General features: G+C 49.9%; 1 protein-coding gene across 2 annotated transcripts in view; it reads left to right on the top strand.

The window, feature by feature from the left end:
• Positions 1 to 210: 210 nt before the first annotated feature.
• Positions 211 to 23,157, top strand: part of ITGAL (integrin subunit alpha L) — a 42,453-nt gene continuing 19,506 nt past the window's right edge. For both annotated transcript variants that reach the window (XM_066275743.1, XM_066275744.1), the window contains exons 1-17: positions 211 to 376; positions 1,811 to 1,913; positions 2,878 to 2,972; positions 3,080 to 3,147; positions 5,050 to 5,167; positions 5,292 to 5,422; positions 6,640 to 6,785; positions 10,598 to 10,730; positions 10,899 to 11,049; positions 14,891 to 14,964; positions 15,049 to 15,181; positions 18,217 to 18,368; positions 18,679 to 18,813; positions 19,274 to 19,471; positions 19,617 to 19,747; positions 21,494 to 21,654; positions 21,762 to 21,913. In XM_066275743.1, the coding sequence (XP_066131840.1) occupies positions 322 to 376; positions 1,811 to 1,913; positions 2,878 to 2,972; positions 3,080 to 3,147; positions 5,050 to 5,167; positions 5,292 to 5,422; positions 6,640 to 6,785; positions 10,598 to 10,730; positions 10,899 to 11,049; positions 14,891 to 14,964; positions 15,049 to 15,181; positions 18,217 to 18,368; positions 18,679 to 18,813; positions 19,274 to 19,471; positions 19,617 to 19,747; positions 21,494 to 21,654; positions 21,762 to 21,913 (2,136 nt within the window). In that variant the 5' untranslated portion in view covers positions 211 to 321. The remainder of the gene's footprint in view (positions 377 to 1,810; positions 1,914 to 2,877; positions 2,973 to 3,079; positions 3,148 to 5,049; positions 5,168 to 5,291; positions 5,423 to 6,639; positions 6,786 to 10,597; positions 10,731 to 10,898; positions 11,050 to 14,890; positions 14,965 to 15,048; positions 15,182 to 18,216; positions 18,369 to 18,678; positions 18,814 to 19,273; positions 19,472 to 19,616; positions 19,748 to 21,493; positions 21,655 to 21,761; positions 21,914 to 23,157) is intronic.

The raw sequence follows: 23,157 nt of genomic DNA on the forward strand, positions 1-23,157 counted from the left end.
AGCTCATGTGCTGGGGAGAGACTGCGATGCAGTAGCCTTGGTTACTGTGCTGTCTGCCCTCGGATGATGTGCAAATGCAAGCAGGCACAGGAAATGTCTCTAACCTGCTTCCACTTCCTCTCTGAACCCTTGCGGTTGCGGAAGCCCCACCACCACTCCTTCACCCCCACCCACTGTCACCAGCCTGGTGCCTCTGAGAACGTCCCACTGCAAGAGGTCCCAGGACGCATCATTTCCCTCTTTCACCCTGTCTGGGCCGCCAGCAAATCCCAAGGGTCCTCTGAGACGGAGCCGGGTCGGGTCCCAGCAGCGGCGGTGGAGATGAACTCCTGCATCAGCATACTGAGGCTGCTGCTGTCCGGGCCTTTTCTCCTCGGTAAGCGAGGGAGGAGAGGAGAGAAAGGGACACGTGTCTGTGAGCAGGAAACGGCAAGGCTTTAGGGAATGAGAGCAAAGGCCAAGCTGCCCTCAGGGTGGTATTGGCCATAGGTAATGTGGGGGCCCAGAAATCTTCGAGGGAGAGGGGGCAGAGAAAGAAAACAAGTCTGAGTCCAAAGCATAGGCAAGGTACGGAGGCCCAGACAGAGAAGGGAGGCGGAGATAACAGCGAGAGACTGGGAGTGGGCCCCAAGAAGGCAGATGGTAATGGGAGCCCAGAGCTAGGCTGGGGTCTGGTGCCACCTATGGTACCACCTCTCTGGGCCGTCTTAGGCAAGTCCTTCCCCCTTTCTGGGCCCTGATCTCTATAGTGGTTTTTTTTTGTTTGTTTGTTTGTTTTTTTACAGGGACAGAGAGAGAGAGTCAGAGAGAGGGATAGATAGGGACAGACAGACAGGAACGGAAAGAGATGAGAAGCATCAATCATCAGTTTTTCGTTGCGACACCTTAGTTGTTCATTGATTGCTTTCTCATATGTGCCTTGACCGTGGGCCTTCAGCAGACCGAGTAACCCCTTGCTCGAGCCAGCGACCTTGGGTCCAAGCTGGTTGAGCTTTTGCTCAAACCAGATGAGCCCGCACTCAAGTTGGCGACCTTGGGGTCTCGAACCTGGGTCCCCCGCATCCCAGTCCGATGCTCTATCCATTGTGCCACCTCCTGGTCAGGCTGGGCCCCAATCTCTACATCTGAACAAATGCTGGGCCTCATCTCTGACATCCCAGGAGAAGCCTGAGGCCTGGAAGGGGAGCAGGGCTGGAAGGATAGTGCGGGGCAGGCGGGCGCTGCCCAGGCTGCCTGAGCTGGGGGGTCTGAGACCTAAGGGTCAAGGAAGGCACCAGTCCCTGGTGGGGCGGGGAGTGCAGGAGGGAGAAGGCAGCTTCACAGGGATCAAGGCAGCTAAGAATGCTGAGCCTGTGGGGAGAAGCCTGCGGCTGATTACCTGAGTTGTGTGGGTGCCTGGGCCCCAGGTCCAAGGGAGAAATGAGCGTGTGGGAAGACGCACCCTTCCTGGGACATCCCCATCCCCGCAGAGGCCCTTCACTCTGCTCATCTCACAAGGGCCTCCACCTTCTCACCCTCCCTGCTTTGCTGAGAGGCCAAAGGGAAGTGGTGTGCTTCCCAGGCGGGGGCCTGTGGGAGCTGTGCGTAGTGGAGTCCCTGCGTCTAGATGTCCCTTAGCCAAGGCCCTCGAGGGGAAGTCCTGGGAGGCTGGTCCCCGCTCTGTCCTGGGAGTGGGCCAGCGGGTCAGGGTGGAGCAGGGTCCTTAGGGGTCTCCTGTCCCCTTGAATTAGTGGGCAGCAGCCAATCAGAATTCAGGGTTCGGGGGTGGTCCCTGGCCAGAAGTGACTGACATGTCCCTTGTTTCCCTCAGCCCTGACCTCCGGCTACAACCTGGAAGTGCGGCATGTGCAGAACTTGTCCTTCCCACACGCCGGGAGGCATTTTGGGTACCGCGTCCTGCAGGTTGGAAACCGGTGAGCTGTCGCCCCAGGTCCTCCCTGCCCTGAGGAGCCCCAGACCAGGCGCCTCCATGCCAGCCATGGGGCTGGCCAGAGAATCCCGCAGGTCGCAAGGAGTCCATGGTGGGATTTCTCAGAAGCAGGAGCAAGGCCATCAGATAGTAGGATGAGGACCGTCCACCCTTAAAACTCCACATAACTGAAATAGAAAGGGAAACTCACAGCCCCTAAGACACTTGGGAAACTTCCTGGATTCCTGAGTCTCCCTGACCAGCAGTGAGGTCCCCCTGACCCTGCCGCCAGCCTAGCACATAGTAACTATGCCGTAAATTACTTTTTAAAAATTTATTTTTTTATATTATTTTATTACATTATATATGTGTATATATAGAGAGAGAGAGAAAGAGAGAGAGAGGAAGGAAGAGAGATGAGAAGCATCAAATTGTAACTGCAACACTTCAGTTTTTCATTGCTTGCTTCTCATATTTGCCTTGATGGGAGGGGGGTTAGCCAGTGACATTGGGCTTTAAGCCAGTGACCATGGGATCACGTGGATGATCCCACGCTCAAGCCGGGAACCCCACCCTCAAGCTAGTGAGCCCACGCTCAAGCTGGGCACCTCTGGGTTTGGAACCTGGGACTTCAGCATGCCAGGTTGATGCTCTATCCATGGCGCCACCACCAGTCAGGTTATAAATTACTTGGAATTGATAACTGATTGAATGAACTTACAACGTAACATTCTGGTATATTCTCTGGGCCCCGTTTTCCTAGACTAGAGATGGAAAAGATCGTTAACTTTCTAGAATTCTGGCATATTAGGTGATTTGTCTGGGATTCAACAGGGAAGAAATTGGTGGGCACCGGAAGGCTGCGTTGCTGTGAGATATCTGGTGGGGGATCGGAAGCCCCTTATTAGGTAGGAGTGGGTAGGTAAAGACCTGGGTAACTCTGTCTCACAGGTGAGATTTCTCACCAGGGTTGTCGTGGGAGCTCCAGGTGAGGGGACCAGCACAGGAAACCTCTACCAGTGCCAGCCGGACACTGGCAGTTGCCTGCCAGTGGGCCTGAGTGGTGAGTAACGGCCAGGGGCGCTGGGAGGAGCGTGTCGTAGGGAAATCCAGGCTGGCCCCACCGCTCCGGGGTCTCCTAAATTCCTCTCGATCTTATGATGCCTACAGGTTCCAACAACATCTCTAAGTACTTGGGAATGACCTTGGCAACAGACCTTACAAGCGGAAGCCTTTTGGTAAGAATTTTGTTGTGTGACATCAGAGCCTGTGAAGCTCCATGCTAGGAACCAGATTGAAAAGAAGGAAGAAAAAAATGGATTCATGATCTTTTAGAAGATTAAAGGCATCAGAGAGATTCAGAGTCAATCACTGTCTATTGAGAACAAATTATGAGCCAGCTATTTTCAAGACCTTACTTAATTTAGAACCCTGGCTGGGTAGCTCAGTTGGTTAGAGCCTTCACCCAATACGGCAAGGTTGTGGGTTCAATTCCCAGGTAGGACACATAAACAACCAATGAGTGCATAAATAAATGGAACAACAAATTGGTGTTTCTCTCTCTCCCTCTCACTTTTCCTCTATCTTTAAAAAAAAAAAAAGATATACAACGTGATTTTTGGTGGTATACAAAGTTAGTGTTTTACTAGTTATATATTTATTTAATAGATTAGTAGAAAAAAATATACAAGTGCATCAAATTCATGATTTCTTACATTGCATCATTTAAGATGAGGTTAAAGTTTTTTTTACAAAAGTAAATTTTTTTCTTTTTCTTTTTTTTTTTAGCGAGCGTGAGAGAGAAAGAGGGACAGACAGACAGGAAGGGAGAGAGATGAGAAGCATCAACTCGTAGTTGCAGCACCTTAGTTGTTCATTGATTGCTTTCTCATATGTGCCTTGGCGAGGGCTCCAGCAGAGGCAGTGACCCCTTGCTCAAGCCAGCGACTTTGGGCTCAAGTGACAATGGGGTCATGTCTATGACCCCGCGCTCATGCCAGCGACCCCACGCTCAAGCAGAACAAGCCAGCGCTCAAACCAGGGATCTCATGGTTTCAAACTTGGGTCCTCAGCATCCCAGGCCAAAGCTCTATCCACTGCACCACCGCCTGGTCAGGCTAGAAAAGTAAATAAAACTATTACATAAATAACAATATGAATGATGTACCATGTGACAGAATTGTGAAGTGGTACACAAATGCCGAAAATTTGAAAAAAAAACACTTCTTTATCTCTTTAACCCTCAAGACAGTCAGGTAAGTTAAGGGTTAGTATACACAGTTTTTAAAATATTTATTTTGTTGATTTGAGAAAGAGAGGAAGGGAGAGAGGGAGAGTGAGAGACAGGAATAGCATCTGTATGTGCTCTGATCAGGGATCGAACCAGCCACCTCTGTGCCTTTGAGACAACTGAATGCTCTAAACAACCAAGCTATCTGGCCAGGGTAGATTACACGTTTCACACGTGAGGGAGCACCTGGGGCAAGGTCATGTGGTTAAAGAGGTAGAGCCAGGATTTGAATCAAATTCTCATTTGATTCCAAGTGCATTGCTCTTTACAATTCATCTCGGCAGCATCCAACAGGAGAAATAGAAGACAGTGAAACACTGATCCACTATGTAACTGGAGCTTGTTTACATAGCTGCTGTGATGTGCCCAACAGTTGGCTAGGTCATGACGGGGGACAGGAAGTGAGATACAAAGATGACCATGAATGAGCTCTGACTTGCAAGAAATTGCAGCTTGGCAGGAAAGATAGTCATAAATGAAAGGTGCGCCCTTGCATATTCTGGGAATAGCGAGTAATTCGATATGGCTTAAGTGGAGAATGTCGCATTGGGAATGGACAGGGATGGGCCCGGAGAGGTAGGCTAGTGCCCAACTGTAAACAATATTAATGCCGAAGGAAGGATTTTAGATTGCGTCCTCTAGGCAGTGAGCGTCCACTGGGAAAGGGCAGGGAGGGCAGGCCTGGGGCCATTGGCAGAGAGACCTGGAGGCTGTTTCTTTGGCTTGGTAACCAGTTGGATGTAGGGAGTGAGGCGAGGAGGGGTAACTCTGAAGGTGTTTGTTCGTGGCTGGTGACACCTGAAAGACGCAGCAAGGAGAAGATCAGTCCTTTCACATGTGCTTCCTTCAGGCCTGTGACCCCGGCCAGTCCCAGACATGTGACCAGAATGTCTACCTAAGTGGCCTGTGTTACCTCTTCGGCGAGAATCTGAAGGGCCCCGTGCTGCAAGGGAAGCCTGGTTATCAGAGTAAGGAATGGGGGATCCAGCGGATAGAAACACCTGCCCGCGGCTGCCCGTCCGTGGGAACCAGCACTGGCAGGTCTGCCGTCAGAGACACTTGACCAGGTCCCTTTGTGTCTGGCTTCTGCAGAATGTGTGAAGGGCAACGTAGACCTGGTGTTTCTGTTTGACGGCTCAGGGAGCTTGCATCTAGATGAATTTCAGAAAATTCTGGGCTTCATGAAGGATGTGATGAAGAAACTCAGCAACTCTTCCTACCAGGTAAACGTGTTAGTTAGGATTCCTGGTTACAGGTATTAGATGCCTACCTAAGCTAGCTTAAGGCATAAAAGGAAAATTTAGTAGGAGGTGTCTCCAGAGCCTAAGGGCATGGCTATAATTGGACTTCTGGAAAGGAAAAGAACCAAGAATAGAAAGCTTCTAGAATTTTCTCTAGTTCTCATTTCTGTTTCTTTTTGGCTTTTGCTTCCCTCTTCTCATCCTCTCTCTTTCTGTCTGTCTGTAGAATGGCTCCCTCAGCTTCTTTGGGTCATGTGGGCCTCTGGAAAGCTCTTAAGTTCACATGTTAAAGTTTCAGGCTTTTTTTTTTTAACTGAGTGAAAGGTGGGGAGGCAGAGAGGACAGAGAGACAGACTCCTGCATGAGCCCTGACCAGGATCCACCCGGCAAGCCCCTACCAGGCGATGCTCTGCCTGGCTGGGCCACAGCTCTGTGGCTCAGCAATTGAGCTATTTCAGTGCCTGAAGCCAAGGCCATGGAGCCATTCTCAGCACCTGGAGCCAACTTTGCTCAAACCATTCAAGCCATGGCTGAGGAAGAGGAAGAGAGAGGGAGGGGGAGGGGTGGAAAGCAGATGGTCGCTTCTCCTTTGTGCTCTGACTGGGAATTGAATCCGGGACTTCCACACACCAGGCAAACTTTCTTCAGCTGAGCCAACTGGCCAGGACCAACTTTTTGTTTTTTAACCTTTCTTCCAACCAACCCCTCCCACTACAAATTCCAAATTCTCAGAGAAAAAATTCTTACTGGTCTAGCCTCAGTCAAGTGTCTATCTCTGGCCCAGCCAACTATATCCTATTTAGCAGGATCACTCAGCAGAAGTATGGCTCCCGGGCACCATTCTTCCTGGTGAGGTAGGCAGACCCAGAGAACATGACTCAGCAGGCAGGACTATATAAAGGGCCAGAGGTTTATTTAATTCTATTTTTGTGTTTGTTTATTTTCAAAAGAATGATTTGAAACAGGGCAGGATAAGTTCAGTTGCCCAGGTCCCAGATAAAAAGTACAAATTGGGGGGTGCTGAACACACAATACAGTGTACAGATGACGTGTTGTAGAACTGGGCACCTGAAACCTGGGTAATTTTGTTAAGCACAGTCGCCCCAATAAATTCAATAAAAAGGAGAAAAAAAGAAGTATAGATCGGAGCAGACAAGTGAGAAGGGATATTTATAATTTCATTTTATTTCTTCTTATAGTTTGCTGCTGTTCAGTTTTCCACGGAAACCCAAACAGAATTTAATTTCTTGGATTACGTTAAGCTGAAGGACCCTGATGCTCTGCTGGCCAAAGTCACACACATGGGCCAGTTGACCAACACCTTTCGTGCCATAAACTATGTCGCGTGAGTTCCCTTTTGCAGGAAAGGGCCCACCATCAGTTGTTCTGTGTGCAATAGCTTCTTCAAGTTGGTGTGTAGGACTCAACAGGTGGGTTTAGCAATGGGCAGATCATTGTTAAGAATTCGAGTGGAGCAACTTTAGTCCAGGTTCTGGATTGTAAGTACCCGGAAGTGACTTTATATTGACTAACTCCTGCAGGGATGCTGCGGAGACAGCTCAGGAGCCTCTGGGACAGGGAGCACTGCCAGGCCTCACGAGGGCTTGGAAAGTGACTCTGAACCCTGGCAGCCCCGGGAGGGTCACTTCTGAGATGGGGATCAGCTCCGAAGTCAGTGTACAAACAAAAATCTCAAGTAGTCAAAAAAATATTTTTTTTTTTAAAGAGAAAGTGCACATTTTTATTTATTTTTTATTTATTTATTTAACATAGGCAGAGATAGACAGGGACAGACAGACAGGAATGGAGAGAGAGATGAGAAGCATCAATCATTAGTTTTTCGTTGCGCTTTGCGACTTCTTAGTTGTTCATTGATTGCTTTCTCATATGTGCCTTGACCGCGGGCCTTCAGCAGACCGAGTAACCTAACCCCTTGCTGGAGCCAGCGACCTTGGGTCCAAGCTGGTGAGCTTTTTGCTCAAGCCAGATGAGCCCGCCCTCAAGCTGGCAACCTCAGGGTCTCGAACCTGGGTCCTTCTGCATCCCAGTCCGACGGTCTATCCACTGCGCCACCACCTGGTCAGGCAGTCAAAAATATTCTTGAAGAATTCCTTGAATTGTTCATAATATTCAACACATTTAAGTCCCACACTAGAAACTAGCATCTCTTGATTTCTTAAATTTATTGCAGAATTTTTCTCCCCCCAGAGCTGGATTAGATTGCTATGTTTAAATTGAGGCCTACGTGAATATGGCTGGCTTGTGTTGAAGGACCATAGTGTATCTTTTAAAAATACATTAGTCTGGCTATGGAAACTGAGACCATTTGAGGAATAAGAGAATTATATTCCCTGTCCCATGCTCCCCCTTGGAATACACTCATGTTGGGTGAAGTAGCCGAAAAGACCTCTATTGTTACATTTATTTCTCCCATTTTCACCTCCTAGTCAAGCATGCATAGTGGAATTTGCATAAGTTAAACACGGATGTGTGTATCTCAAGGTTCTGCACATGTGTTTCCAGTTCTTTGCTTGCAGAGCTCACTTGACCTGTCGTGTCAAGCGAGGAAAGAATGACTTTGTCCTTTTCTGTCGGTAGACAGCTTTGGTGGGTACACGACCACTGCAAAATGGTAGCCTCGGTTCCTCAACCTGAATTCCAGCCTCCAGGCCAGAGGGTGACTGGCTAAGCCTGGGTCAGGTGCCCTCAGTCCACCCAGCGTGGTCTTGCTCCGCCTGACGATGTAGAGTCACATGGCACAAACATGGCTTCCGGGGTCCCTCCCCCCATGGGAAGGGAGCAGTTCCTAGAGAAAGGGATCACCATAGGACGGGAAGACACCCCAAAAGGTGTCAGCTGTGGGAGCAGAAAGGAGCAGTCAAGTAAATGTATTTCCCAAATACTTCCTGACCATCTGAGTGGGTGCCTGGCAGTGTGCCAGGTGAGGGGTTGGCAAATTGTTGTCTGTAAAGGGCCAGATAGCAAATATTCTAGGTTTTCCTGGCTACCTACAGTATCTGTTGCATATATTCTTTGTTTTTGTAGTCCTCTCACAGAAAAATTATTATTATTTTGTTATGTTTTGTTTTGTTTTTACAGAGACAGAGAGAGTGAGAGAGAGGGATAGACAGGGACAGACAGACAGGAACGGAGAGAGATGAGAAGCATCAATCATTAGTTTTTCGTTGTGCATTGCAACACCTTAGTTGTTCATTGATTGCTTTCTCATATGTGCCTTGACTGCTGGCCTTCAGCAGACCGAGTAACCCCTTGCTCAAGCCAGCAACCTTGGGCTCAAGCTGGTGAGCTTTTGCTCAAACCAGATGAGCCCTTGCTCAAGCTGGAGACCTTGGGGTCTTCCACATCCCAGTCTGACGCTCTATTCACTGCGCCACCGCCCGGTCAGGCCACAGAAAAATTATAAAAAATCGTTTTTAGCTCATGGAGCATAAAAATACAAGCTGTGGTGGGCTGGCTTCGCCTGCAGGCGGTGGTCAGCCATGTTCAGGTGTTGGGACGATACCGTGAACGGAAGGAAGTAAAATTTCCTCCTCTTGAACTTTACCATTCTCGTAGGGGGAGAACATTCCATAAACAAACGTTAGTAAATTAGATAATACAGTAGAAGATATAAGTTTGATTAAAAAAATAAATCAGTACTCACTAGGAAGATCAGGGAAGGTTACATTCGAACGATGACTTCTTGGAGGTGGGGAAGCGAGCCACGTGGAAACCCGGGGGAAGACCATTCCAGGCAGAGGGCAGAGCAAAACCCTGAGGTGAGATGCTTGGGATGTTCCCCGAAAAGCCAGGACACCTGTGTGGCTGGAGAGACGTAATGAGGGGAGAACGTGGTGGGAAAGGAGGTCAGAGACCGCGGGTTTCTGGAAGATGTGGAGGGCACAGCAAGGGCTTTGACTTTCTTCTGAGTAAGATGAGAAGTCATTGGAGGATTTGAGCAGAGGAGTGATCATCTGATTGATGTTTTTTAAAAGGACCCCTCTGGCTGCAGGGTTGATGTTAGACTGTGGATGGGGGCAGGGATGGAAGCAGGGAGGCCAGTTAGGAGGCTACTGAAAAATCCAGATGAGAGGTGACAGTGGTCTAAACCAGGGTGGAAATCCATGAACAGGACCCGTGATAAGCCATGTCTGTGTGGGTGGAAGTTAAAGAAATGTTTTGCATCCAAGATAGTTCCAGCTGGTGTTTCTGGCCCTGCCCATCAGCGCACTTTTGTCTTCAGCGGCTGCCAAGTAACTTTCCAACCCTCCTCTCTCTAACAGTCCTCCACCCCCCATTGTGGCTTCTTTACGTGACTCTCAGCTCCCACTGCTCAGGCAGATCCTGCCATAGTCGGGGGTTGTGGATTGTCCGGCTCTGGTTGGCTGTGGAGTGAGGAGAGAAGGATCAGATGGTTCAAACACAGCTGTTGTCCCAGCAAAACTGCGGACAACCTCTCTGGCTTCGCAAGGAGCCGGTGGACAGGGTGGGAATGGGGAGCCTTGGCGGTCCGTACTCGGTCCTCCCTTCCGTCTCTTGCTTCCCATGCACCGAGCGCCGACCCCGTGTCAGCAGCCAGAGCCACAGCAGCAAATCAGATCCTTGAGGAACCCATGTCGCATGAGTTTGGGGGGAAATTGATACAGCAGTGTGACTTCAGTTCCCTAGGAGACTTGCTATAGCAGAGACACAGGCCGCCTGGAGGTGGTAGGGGCCACAGAGCAGGTGCTAGGCGAGCTTGCTCTGGACAAGTGACTGTCTGGTTTTCTTTGGCCGTAGAGCCCATTTTTCTTCCCCATCAAAATGCCACCTGAATCACCGGCATACCTGACTGAAGGGCAGTTGCCATTGGTTGAAATGGAGGGTAGGAAGCCCAGAATCTCGCTTCACAAAACCTTCCCCTTAGGACCCCGGACTCTGAAACAACTTCCTGACTGCCCAGAACTCAGTTTAAGATACTGGTTTAGAAGGAGAGGAACGGTAACGAGGGCAGGATAGGAAGGTCAGAGGAGAACTTGGAAGGCTGGGAGTAGCTCTCTGGCACATGTGAGAAGGGCTCATAACCAGCAGGGCAGTGATGTAATGACGGGGGGGAGCAGGGGGGGAGGCTTAATACGATTTGGGGGGAGTCTCTCACATTCCCCTTCCTGGACACAGGACCCAGGTATTCCAGCAGAACCTTGGGGCCCGGCCAGACGCCACCAAAGTGCTTATCATCATCACTGATGGGGAAGCCACCGATGCTGGCAACATCGATGCAGCCGAAGACATCATCCGCTACATCATCGGGGTATGGGCCCAGGCCCCAGGCCTCCGGCTTACTCCTGCATCTCATCCTCCTTCTCCCGTTCCTGAGCCCGCCTCCCCTTTCCTCGGGGGTCGCAAGCTTGAAGCAAAGAGTAGAAAACTGGTCTGCGATCCTGGGGACGTTAGCGCTCTCTCCTCTCTCTCCCTCTAGATTGGAAAGTATTTTAAGACCAAAACAAGTCAAGAGTCACTCCATAAATTTGCCTCAAAACCCACAAAAGAGTTTGTAAAGATTCTGGACACGTTTGAGAAGCTTAAAGATCTATTCACTGAGCTGCAGAAGAAGATCTATGTCATTGAGGGTGAGTGGCATTCCCTGGAGACAGTTCAGGAAAGTCATCCGGGATGTTAGTTTATAGACGGAGTAACAGCAATGAGCATTTACTCAGTATCTGATGCTGTGCTAAGAGCTCTCCTGGAAAAAGTCCTTGGGTGGGAATTTAGGAGAAGGTGACTGAGGAAATTCTGTCTTCCTCTTGAAGTTTAGCTTGGTCCGGGGGGAGGGGTATATGTGTGTGTGCAAGAACAGACCTTTGTCTTTCTGGTGTCAGCTTAGCCCTGCAGAATGACTACCATGCCTATGCCTCCCCCCTCACTCAGCTCCCTCATTTTCACTCATCCTGAGCCTCAAATTACTTTAAATGGGCAAATGGGCTGGGGCCAGTTGCAAGTAGCCCATAGACCATCTTCCTTGGTCCAAAATAAGAGAAGGTTTTGATTGGCATCACAGATGGAGGGCTGGCTATGGGAGGGTATTTCCCCAGGGAGCCTAGTCTGCTGGAAAGTACGTGGTTCCCATAGGGAGGGGCCCTTCGCTAGGGCACAGCCTTGGGATTCAGTCCAGCACTTCGGTGACATCCAGCCTGGCCCCCATGTCTTGCTGGAATACCTCAGTTCTGTGTCCAGGAAGGGGAATGTGAGAGTTCAAGAAGCGATGTGGTGTATATAGTAGGACCAGACAGACCTGCTCAAGAATCCACTCTGACTGTGCTGTGTGACTTCAGCCAGGTTATTTACCCTCTCTGAGGCTTATTGTTCTCTGTTAAATTGGGATAACACCAGTCTCACAGGATTGTGAGGTTTGACCGCTGTGTTAGTGTCCTAGGTCTGTAATAACAAAGTACCAAAACCAGTGGTGAAAATAACAGAAATGTATCATCCTGCAGTTCCAGGGGCTGGATGTGGGAAATCAAGAGGTCAGCAGGGCCATGGTCTTTCTAGAAGAGAATTCTTTCTTGCTTCTTCTAGCTTCTGGTGTTTGCTAGCCAGCCTTGGTATCCCTTAACTTGTACTGCGTCGCTCCATTCATATGGCTGTCTTCTCCCTGTGTGTCCTCACGTCATTGTCTCTCTGTGCACATTGGTCTCTGTGTCCAAATTTCCCATTCTACAAGGGCATCAGTCATATTGGATTGGGGCCCACCCTAATGACCTCATTTTAACCTGATTATGTCTTAAAGACCGAATTTCCAAATAAGATCATCTTCTGAAAAACTAGGGGTTAGGAATTCAACATATCTTTTTATTTTTGTGTGTGTGTTTTTCTGAAATGAGAAGTAAGGAGGCAGAGAGACAGACTCCCGCATGCGCCCGACCGGGATCCACCCGGCATGCCCATCAGGGGGCGATGCTCTGCCCATCTTGGGCGTTGCTCTATTGCAACCGGAGCCATTCTAGTGCCTTAGGCGGAGGCCATGTAGCTGTCCTCAGCGCCTGGGCCAACTTTGCTCCAGTGGAGCCCTGGCTGTGGGAGGGGAAGAGAGGGCTAGAGAGAAAGGAGAGGGGGGAAGTGTGGAGAAGCAGATGGGCACTTCTCCTGTGTGCCCTGGCCAGGAATCAAACTCGGGACTTCCACACGCTGGGCCAATGCTCTACTGCTGAGCCAACTAGCCAGGGCTCAACATATCTTTTTTTTTTAGGGAACACAATTCAACCCCTAATAACTGCTTAGCAAAGTGCTTGGTACCTTGTAGGCACTCACTAAATTGTAGCTCTTGCTGTCTGTAGTCCTTGTCCTCTCCCCAGGCCTGTCCTTCCTCATCCTTTGGGTCTTAGTTTAGACGTCACTTTCTCTGATAAATTCTCACTAGTCCCCAGATCTGGATTAGGGGACCTTTCTATGTTCTTCTATAACGGGTGTATGTTCCCTGTCCACAGCCCCTGTGACATGGTACTCTACCTGTTTTTTCCATGTTTGTTCCCCACACTAAACTGTGAGGTTTATCATGGCAGGCATTGTGTCTGCTCACCACCATCCTATCCCTGGCACAAGGAGGAAGAAGCAAGGAAGGACTAATGTTCCTAATAATTACCATCTGCTTCAGTCATTCCTCTCAGTGTCCTTGCCAGGCTGGTGGTATTATTTCCATTTCCACTCATGCTTGCCACACCGTGTACCATGCTCTGAGAAACAAATGCCCAGGGATACTGGCAAAATAGAGTTTGTGTTCATGTTGGATAAAGAGAACAAACAAGTAAACAAACAGGAGCAATAAAGATTGTGACAGGTGCCATAAAGAAAGTGAATAAAGGGGCAAGACAGAGTTAACCGGAGGAAGCCACTTCAGACAGGAGTTTCAGGAAAGAGGCCCTTGTTTCAGATGAGGTTCAAATGCACCGAGACCTGAGTTCTGAGCTGAGACAGGAATGATGAGGATCAAGCAGCCCCGTGAGGAAGGCGGGCCCAGAGTGCTCCAGTCAGGGAAGAGGGCAGGTGTTAAAGCCAGAGGTGGGGGAGGGCTGGGCATGTTGGAGGGATAGAAAGAAAGTTCAGCAATGGGAGCGTGGGGAGGGGGAAGAGAGGGTGGAGAGCGAGGCAGGGATGTTCGCGGCCCTAAAAGGACTCTGAATTTTAGTCTCAAGAGCAATGGGAAGTAATGAGGGTTTTTCACCCTGTGAGTAGGAAGCACGTTCATGGACATCCTCGTGCCTCCTGACAGTCCAGAGTACGATTGTACATGTAGAAGGAACATTAAAAAAAGGCAAATGTAAAAAAAAAAAAAAAGAGGCAAATGTATGTCCTTCTTGTTTCTATAAATGGGTTATCAAACAAACATGATTCTAAGTGAATAAAACTAGAACTGGAACTAATTTCATTTTTGGAAAGAAAAAAAACTCACTCCTGGCGATCAGCGAGCATGAAAAAAACTCACTACTCAAAGGGTTAAGAAAGGGAAAGATGGCCCCGGCCGGGTAGCTCAGTATGTTAGAGCATCATACCGATATGACAAGGTTGTGGGTTCAATCCCCGGTCAGGGCACATATAGGAATCAACCAATGAATATGAAGTGAGACAACCAATCAATATTTCTTTCTCTCTCTCTAATCAATAAATAAAAAATAAAAAGGGAAAGATGTGCCTGACCTGTGGTGGCGCAGTGGATAAAGCATCGACCTGGAAATGCTGAGGTCGCCGGTTCGAAACCCTGGGCTTGCCTGGTCAAGGCACATATGGGAGTTGATGCTTCCAGCTCCTCCCCACCTTCTCTCCCTCTCTGTCTCTCTCTCCCTTTCTCTCTCCTCTCTAAAATGAATTAAAAAAAAATAATAATAAAGCTCTTCTTCTTTAAAAAAAAAAAAAGGGAAAGATGTGGTTTGATATGTGTTTTTAAAAAGATTACTCTGTCTTACTCCATGGGAAGAGAAGGCACGGGAAGAGGAAGTATGGAGTCAGAGACCCAGGGAGTAAATTACCGCCTTCGTCAGGGCGGAGATGAGAGCGGTGTGGACTCGTGTGGTGGCAGCACAGACTATTCCGATGCATTTTGCAGGTAGAACCCACAGATTTAGTGATAGGTCGGAGATAGAACAGGGGGGCAGGGAAGAATCCAGGCTTATTTCTGGGTTTCCAGCCTGATTCTCGAGGTGGGTGGGGTGCCATCCACGGCAGTGGGGAACTCTGAGCAGGAACAGAATTCAAGTGCCACATCTCACCCACATGCCGATCACGGGAGCCTGATGCCCGTCTGGCCTCGTGTTGTGTCACCGCGAGGCTGAGTGTCAGCCGCTTCCCAGCAGGTCCGACTCTAAAGTCCCTGCTCTTCCTACCTTGCAAACGCTGTGCTTCTCTCTCCAACCCTTCATGAACATCACTGTTCTCACTGCTCCCTGGGTCTCAGCTCGTTTTCTTCTCTCTGCCCCGCAGGGACAAGCAAACAGGACCTGACATCCTTCGACATGGAGCTGTCCTCCAGCGGCCTCAGTGCTGACCTCAGCAGGGTGAGTGGCGGCGCGGAGCGAGGGCCAGGGGCTGCTGTGGGAATGCAGCTGACCTGGTGACCCTGCACGTCCTTCCCCGGCCAGGACCATGCCATCGTGGGGGCAGTTGGAGCCAAGGACTGGGCCGGGGGCTTTCTAGACCTGAGTGTAGACCTGCAGGATGATACGTTTGTTGGGAATGAACCACTGACACCAGCAGCGAGAGCAGGATACCTGGGTGAGTGCTTCTCTTTTATGCCCGCTTCTTTGGGTTTTAGGGACCAGAGAGTCACTCAGACTGACTTTTAATATAAATAAATAAATAAATAAATAAATAAATAAATAAATAAAAGCAATTAAGCAACCAGCATTAACAAACTCAGAGTTTAAGTATGGTTATAACGTTCTCAACTTTTCTCTTACTAACCCCTCACCGGTGTATTAGTTGTGTTTCTGTAATCTGTATTTTATAAGGCCTTGACATTTTGAAGCCTCGCTAATCCTGGAGGGACTGCCCCTCCCGGGGCCAGCACATTCCTAGGGGGAGCGAGCAGGCCGGTGAGCAGGCCCTTCGTGTGCCCCAGCCAGTCCACAGCCTGTCGCCCAACTGCCTCCTTTATATGACGTCCACAAACCAAGCTAGTGTTCCCTTTGACCTAAACCACCCCAGGGCCAGGTATAGACACCTAAAGACTGCTACTGCGGCAGCCTTGTCCTGCCCGGTCCTGAAGATGCTTGTCCCCTGCAGGCAGTGGCCGTCTCAGGCTGCAGAGGGACCTCATCCTTATGCTCAGAGGTTATCGCTCTTCTAGTTCATATTCAGGGAGTCTGCCTTTCCCAAGCACAGACTGGCTCCAAGAGCCCTGGGACAGGACTGCTTCCAGGTCGACCTTCTCACAGATCCAGAACCAAGCGGCCTCATCCTTGATCTCTGTCTGGGGCTGGGCTACTCCTTCATTACATTCTCAAAACACGAGGGCTTGCCTGGCCTGTGGTGGCGCAGTGGATAAAGCGTCAACCTGGAAACACTGAGGTTGCCGGTTCAAAACCCTGGCTTGCCTGGTCAAGGCACATATGGGAGTTGATGCTTCCTGCTCCTCCCCCCTTCTCTCTCTTCTCTCTCTCTCCCCCCCCCCTTCCTCTCTAAAATGAATAAATTAAAAAACAAAACACTGAGGGCTTATTAAATTCTTTCCTTAGAAAAACTTGTGCTATGCACCTGGCCTCTAACCTACTCAGGGAGGCTGCCCCCAGTGATGTGTTTCTTTTTTCTTTTCTTCTTCTTCCCTTTTTTTTTTTTTTTTTTGGCAGGACTTTCTTTTATTAATTTTCTTTATATATATATATTTTTAAAACTTTATTTATTGTAGAGAAGTGAGAGAGAGAGAAAGAGAGAGAGAGAGAGAGAAGGGGGGAGGAGCAGGAAGCATCAACTCCCATATGTGCCTTGACCAGACAAGCCCGGGGTTTCAAACTGGCAACCTCAGCGTTCCAGGTCAAGACTTTATCCACTGCGCCACCGCTGGTCAGACTCTTTTGACATTCTTTGCTGAGCAAGGCACTGTCCTAAGTGCCTGCCATGTATTAACATACTTTATCTTCACAACCCTGTGAGTAGGTACTTTCATTATCTCTAGTTTACAGCTGAAGAAACAAGAGAGGTGAAATAATTTGCCCTGGGTCACAGAACTGGGGAGGGTGGAAGGAGTAGCGCTGCTTTAGAGGTCATCGTCTGTCCTTCGGCATCCTGCAAGATAGCTGGCAGTGTTGGTCACTAAAGAAGAAATAACTCCAGTCTAATCTCTAGTTAGGCCCCTGCCCCTGCCCCTGCCCTGCCACACACACACACACACACACACACACACACACACACACACACATATGAATAAACATAATCTTGAGTGCCTATTATGCTATTATCTTTCCGACCCCAGTTTAGTTATCACTAGTATAGTGCTAAGCATTTTATATCCATAGTCTTATTTACTCCTCAAAACCACCCTATAAAGTTAGTACTATCCCCATTTTTTTTCTTTAGATGAGAAAACTGAGGCTCTGAGTAAAGCAATTAACTCGAGATTACACAGCTAGGAAGTAGTCACACTGGGATTAAAACCTTGTCTCTCTGGTTTCAGAGGGCCAGTTCTCGGTCTTGGTGCTTGGGCGATGTACGCGAGTGGATAGGAGAGTGGCCCAGCCTCCTCACCCTTCCTCTCTTCCTCTCTAGAGTCAAGTCGCAGACACCCTGCTTCTCTCATTCACTTTCAGCTGCTCTGAGCAGAGATCCGGCTGGATCAGCTCATGCTTTCTGAGCCAGAGCATTCCTCCTGGGCGGCCGCTGCTCTGCCCTACCCCCCCCCCCCCCCCCCCCCCCCCCCCCCCCCCCCGCCGGCTGCTACCCGGGCCAGTCCGCAGACAGGGCCTCAGTGCTGTGGGAAGGGCCAGAACCCCCGCGGGAGCTGTGATGTGTGGAGATAGCCTGACGCGGTATCTGTGTGTGTGTGTGTGTGTGTGTGTGTGTGTGTGTGTGTGTGGCAGAGACAGAGAGAGAGAGAGAGAGAGAGAGAGAGAGAGAGAGAGAGAGAGACAGATAGGGACAGACAGACAGAAAGGGAGAGAGATGAGAAACATCAATTCTTCGTTGCGGTTCCTTAGTTGTTCATTGATTGATTTCTCATATGTGCCTGGACCAGGGGGGCTACAGCAGACCGAGTGACTCCTTGCTCAAGCCAGTGACCTTGGGCTCAAGTTGGTGAGCCTTGCTCAAACCAGATGAGCCCAAAGCTGGCGACCTCAGGGTCTCGAACCTGGGTCCTCCACGTCCCAGTCAGATGCGACACTGCCTGGTCAGGTTGAAGCGGTATCTTTAAACAGGAAAATTTTCAAGTCTCCTGCTTTGTCTTAAATATTTGTGTGAACTTTGCGTTCTTCTTACTAATATATCCCATTTTATTTTATTACATGTTTAAGAATGTAGTTTCCCTTAGCAACAACTCTCAGGTGAACTGAGCCTGGGAAGAGACACTCCCGTTGCCCTGTGACTGCTTTCCCTGGGCATGAGTTGTCCAGTTTGGGAGCCCGCAGCCTTGGGCCCAGGCAGTAGAGTTTGCACAGCTTGGAGCACGCAGCTCCTCTCGGGAGAAGGTCTCCGGGATGTTGCGTCTTTGCACCTGACCCAGTTCCCCAGGGTCTCGGCCCCTTTGCCCCTGGGTTTGACCTTCTCCCCGCAGTCACCATGTGGCTAACAGCAAGTCCCATTCTGTCTGTCCTTAGGTTATACGGTGACTTGGCTGCCCTCCCAAGTTCCCCCATTGCTGCTGGCAGCTGGAGCCCCCCGGTACCAGCACGTGGGGAGGGTGCTATTGTTCCAAGAGTCAAGGGGCAACAGAGAGTGGAGCCAGATCCAGGAAATAGAGGGGAGCCAGGTGAGCACGGCCCAGGGCGCTGCCGCCAGGGAACGTGGGATGCTAGCGGTACTCCCTGCTGCCCTCCGAACACCTGTCCACCTGCTGTGTGACAGGCCCTGGGCCAAGCACTGTCACACCTGTCCCTCACAAAGCCCTCTCAGGTAAGCTTTGTCATCTCACTGGCCATTTAAAGAAACTGAACCCCATCCGGGCTCCAAGTGGGACCCAGAACTCAAGCTGTCATGTGAGACACTGGATGCGGCCGAGGGGAATGGCGATCCTATTCCCCGGCCCCTCCCCTTCTGCCAACGCTCTCTTCTCCCTGCAGATTGGCTCATATTTTGGAGGTGAGCTGTGTGGCATGGACATGGACCAAGATGGGGAGACAGAGCTGCTGCTGATTGGAGCCCCCCTGTTCTATGGGGAGCAGAGAGGAGGCCGGGTGTTTATCTACCAGAGAAAGGTGAGGACCAGGCCATTGAGCAGAGGGGCGGAAGAAACAGATTTTTGAGCCTGCTCAGGTCCTCGTTATCCCGAAAGGCTTTCCCTGTCTGGTCATGTGTTAGTCAGACCTTTAGGGCAACAGATGAACACCAGCTAACACTCACTGCTGGTAGACTGACTGTGCCCGGCCCAGGGCCCCGCCTTTTACATCGGTGAGCCTTTATCTGATCCTCACGATCGCCTTACAAGGCACTTCGAGCTTTATCTAACAAACGGGAACACTGCAGCTTAGGGAGGCTGGGGAGCTCTCTAGAGTTGCACAGGGAGCAGGAGGTGGAGCTGGGACTTGAACCCAGGTTAGTCTGATGGCATCATTCCCATCCTGTGTGGAACCACAGCCGGCCTCACGTGTGAAATGCCTCACCTGTGAAAGCTTGCCGAGTGATTGAGGTGGAACCTGTTGCCTTGCTCCTTCCCAGGTGGGATTCGAAGTGGTCTCAGTGCTGCAGGGGCGCCCTGGCTACCCCCTTGGGCAGTTTGGAGCAGCCATCACTGCCCTGACAGACCTCAACGGCGACGGGCTGCTGGACGTGGCTGTGGGAGCCCCTCTGGAGGAGCGGGGGGCTGTGTACATCTTTAATGGAGGGCGTGGTGAGCTGAACCCCCAGCCGAGTCAGGTGAGGCACCCGGCCTGCCAGTTCAATCCCATTCCCGGGGGCCTGGAGGCCTTTAAGCCCAGACCCCACCCCCCAGCCCGACCCTCCCCACCCGGTGGCCAGTCCTCTTCCTAACTTAGCATGAATTTCTCCCTCTCGGTTTCAGCGGATAGAAGGGACCCAGGTGTCCCCAGGAATTCGATGGTTTGGACGCTCCATCCACGGGGTGACGGACCTCGGAGGGGACGGCCTGGCAGATGTGGCTGTGGGGGCTGAGGGTCAGGTGATTGTGCTGAGGTAAGATGGGGCTCCTGAGGCCTGCCTGATGACAATGTCAGCTCCCGTCCCTTGAGGAGTTACGGCTTATGGGCGTTAGCTCGTGTGGTCCTCCCTCCAACCCGGGGAGATAGGTTCTCCTTTTATACAGGCTTTGTGCCTTACCCCAGGTTAAACAGCTGCTATTCAGTGACAGGCCAGGATCTGAACCCTGTCCTACCTGGCGTTAAAACCTAGCGAAGCTACAGCATGTGGTGGCTTTAGAACCTAGTGACCCGGACGCAAGCCGAAGCTGCGTCGTGTGCTTCTGGAATGGTCGTACCCCAGTCACTCAGCCCCTCAGGACCTTGGCCGCCTCACCTTTCAAGTGATCATTAAATCTGCTGCCTTGCTCATATCTTAGAGTTATCGGAGGCATCATGTGACATCATACAGTGAACAGATCATCACTGAGCGCTTACTATGTCTTAAATGCTGAATTGGCTACAGCAGTGGTCCCCAACCTTTTTTGGGCCATGGACCGGTTTAATGTCAGAAAATATTTTCACGGACCGGCCTTTAGGGTGGGACGGATAAATGTATCACGTGACCGAGACAAGCGTCAAGAGTGAGTCTTAGACGGATGTAACAGAGGGAATCTGGTCATTTTTAAAAAATAAAACATTGTTCAGACTTAAATATAAATAAAACGGAAATAATGTAAGTTATTTATTCTTTCTCTGCGGACCGGTAGCAGTCCGTGGCCCAGGGGTTGGGGACCACTGGGTTACAGAATGTATGTGGGGGGAAGCATATAACAGAAAGTTACACAAGTAAAGATGCCATTACAATTGTGGTAAGTGCCTGGAGGGACATGAGCAGTGTACAGTGAGAGGGAGCAGCAGGGAGACCGACTGTAGATTGAGTGGCCAAACAAGGCCGTTCTCAGGAGGTGATCTTCGAGCCAGGACTTGCTGGGTGAGAGAGGGCTGGCTTGCAGGGGGCCCAGGGCAAGAGCTTCCCGTGGAGACCGCTCAGGGTGTGCCCAGGCTGGGAGGCAGGCACAGGTCTGAGGGGGCCAGGGCACCATCAGCTAGAGGGGAGGGTGGTAGGAGGGAAGACTGGAGAGGAAGGATGTATGGCACGGATAATAAAACGTTTAAATTTTATAGTGAGTATCACGAGGTGTCAGTGAACAGTTAAAAGCAGGGAAGGAACTCAGTATGATTTCTCTTTTTTTTTTTTTTTAAACAGAAACAGAGAGAGAGAGTCAGAGAGAGGGATAGACAGGGACAGACAGACAGAAACAGAGAGATGAGAAGCATCAATCATTAGTTTTTCGTTGCGCATTGCAACACCTTAGTTCATTCATTGCTTTCTCATATGTGCCTTGACCGCGGGCCTTCAGCAGACCGAGTAACCCCTTGCTCTGGTGAGCTTTTTGCTCAAACCAGATGAGCCTGCGCTCAAGCTGGCAACCTCGGGGTCTTGAATCTGGTCCTTCCGCATCCCAGTCCGACGCTCTATCCACTGAGCCACCGCCTGGCCAGGCTGATTTCTCTTTTTAAAAGCTTCCTCTTCTGTATGGAAAATGGGCCTGAAGGCTGCGACTACATACTAGGGAGCACTAATGAATTATCACTATTATCGTGGTTGTAAGGAGACACTGCTGTGAGGTCTGCTTCAGAGAAGGAGGATCCCTCCGGACTCTGACAGACGGAGCTCCAGGTCTGACTGGGGGCTGCAGCTGGGGCCGAGGGATGCAGTGGGTCGTTCTCCGCCCTACAGCTCCCGGCCCGTGGTGGACGTCCTCACTGCAATGTCCTTCTACCCGGCGGAGATCCCAGTGCACGAGGTAGAGTGCTCCCATTCAACCAGCAACAAGAAGAAGGAAGGAGTTAACATCACGGTCTGTTTCCAGCTCAAGCCTCTCAACCCCCAGTTCAAAGGTCAGTGCTGCCTTCCTGCTCCCCAGAGTGCCTGCACCCCCTCCAGATCCAGGCTTAACGCCCCAGGATTCACTACCATGCAACTCTGGCCTCCTCACCCTCCTCAGGACTCTGGGATACCAAACTCACCTACACTCTGCAGCTGGATGGCCACCGGACCAGGAGCCGGGGGATTTTTCCAGGAGGGAGACACGAGTCCAGTGGGAACATAACCGTCACCCCAGTCAAGTCCTGCACTGAGTTCTGGTTCTACTTCCCGGTGAGAACCAGCGAGGCTGCTCCAGGAAGGGCAGGAACAGATGAGCGGACCCTGTGAGAGGCGGCACTGGGTGCAGGGCTTAGCTCTGGGTCACAGCCGAGTCACAGGTCACTTTGACCTTGCTCTCCTACCATTTCCTTTACTGTTTGATAGCTGTAATAATATCTTTAGCATAGTTTCTTCTGGTCCTTAATCTGTATGCACAGATGTTTTTCACATGATTATGATTGAAAAGTACTTAGCATTTTTTCCTACTCTTTTCATATATCATATATTACTGCTGCTACCCAGCTTTCATAATTATTTGTAACGGCTACAGAATATTCAGTCAGTATACTGTGTTATTATTTGCCAGGCACACAAGGTCATTTATTATTCATACCCATCCCAGAAAAAGGTGTTTAAACATCGATTTAAATAATTGGTAAAACACCCAAATTCAGTTTGTTCATCGTGGTCCTGTGTAAATAGGTTTGACTTAAAATTTTTATGGCCTGTTGAATATTTCATAAGAGACTTGGTATATGATTGGTGTCTAAGATCTTGAAGTTGTTTTTATATTTTTTTATTATGGGAGTTTTCAGACATACAGAAGTACAAAAAATAGTTGAATGAACCTCCAAGTACCTTTCATGCAGTTTCAACGATTATCAACTCAATTTTATTTCATTTATAACTTAGCTCAGTGCCCCATTGCCTCCTCGCACCGTCTCCCCCCCACACACACTCGGAAATCTGAAACGTAAATTTGCCAAGGAAGAGGCACTGTGACGTAATATATTGGAAAAAACTAAAGTTTAGACTTTGGAGCTGGAAAGATGTGGGTTCACTTCCTGGTGCTAGTCCTCGGAAAAACTGTCACCTTTTTGACCTTACCTCCTTCCTGCGTAATGTGAAGGTCATGATGTCCACCTCTTCAGGCTGGTAGAAAGTTCAGGTGAATACAATGAGTGCCTTCAAAGTGACAGCTGTAGGGCACTGGTGATCACCTAAAAGACTAAGACCTACCCTTGTTCTCAAGACACTAGGATAGTCTAGAATAGTCTTATCTCTGCAATCTTTGATTAGGGTTACCCCGAGCAGTTTGAAGAAGATTCAGGGGCTTCTGGCAGGACTCAGTGCGAAAGGTGCTGTGCTCGATTAGCAATGTCTGCCATGGGATTGGGGCTGAGGAACGGCACGTGTGCTGAGACGCAGCCCTGAACCCTGATGCATATAGTAAGTGTATTTTCACCACTAGTAAG

The sequence above is a fragment of the Saccopteryx bilineata genome, chromosome 4 (genome assembly GCF_036850765.1).
Source record: "Saccopteryx bilineata isolate mSacBil1 chromosome 4, mSacBil1_pri_phased_curated, whole genome shotgun sequence".
Classification (NCBI taxonomy): domain Eukaryota; kingdom Metazoa; phylum Chordata; class Mammalia; order Chiroptera; family Emballonuridae; genus Saccopteryx; species Saccopteryx bilineata.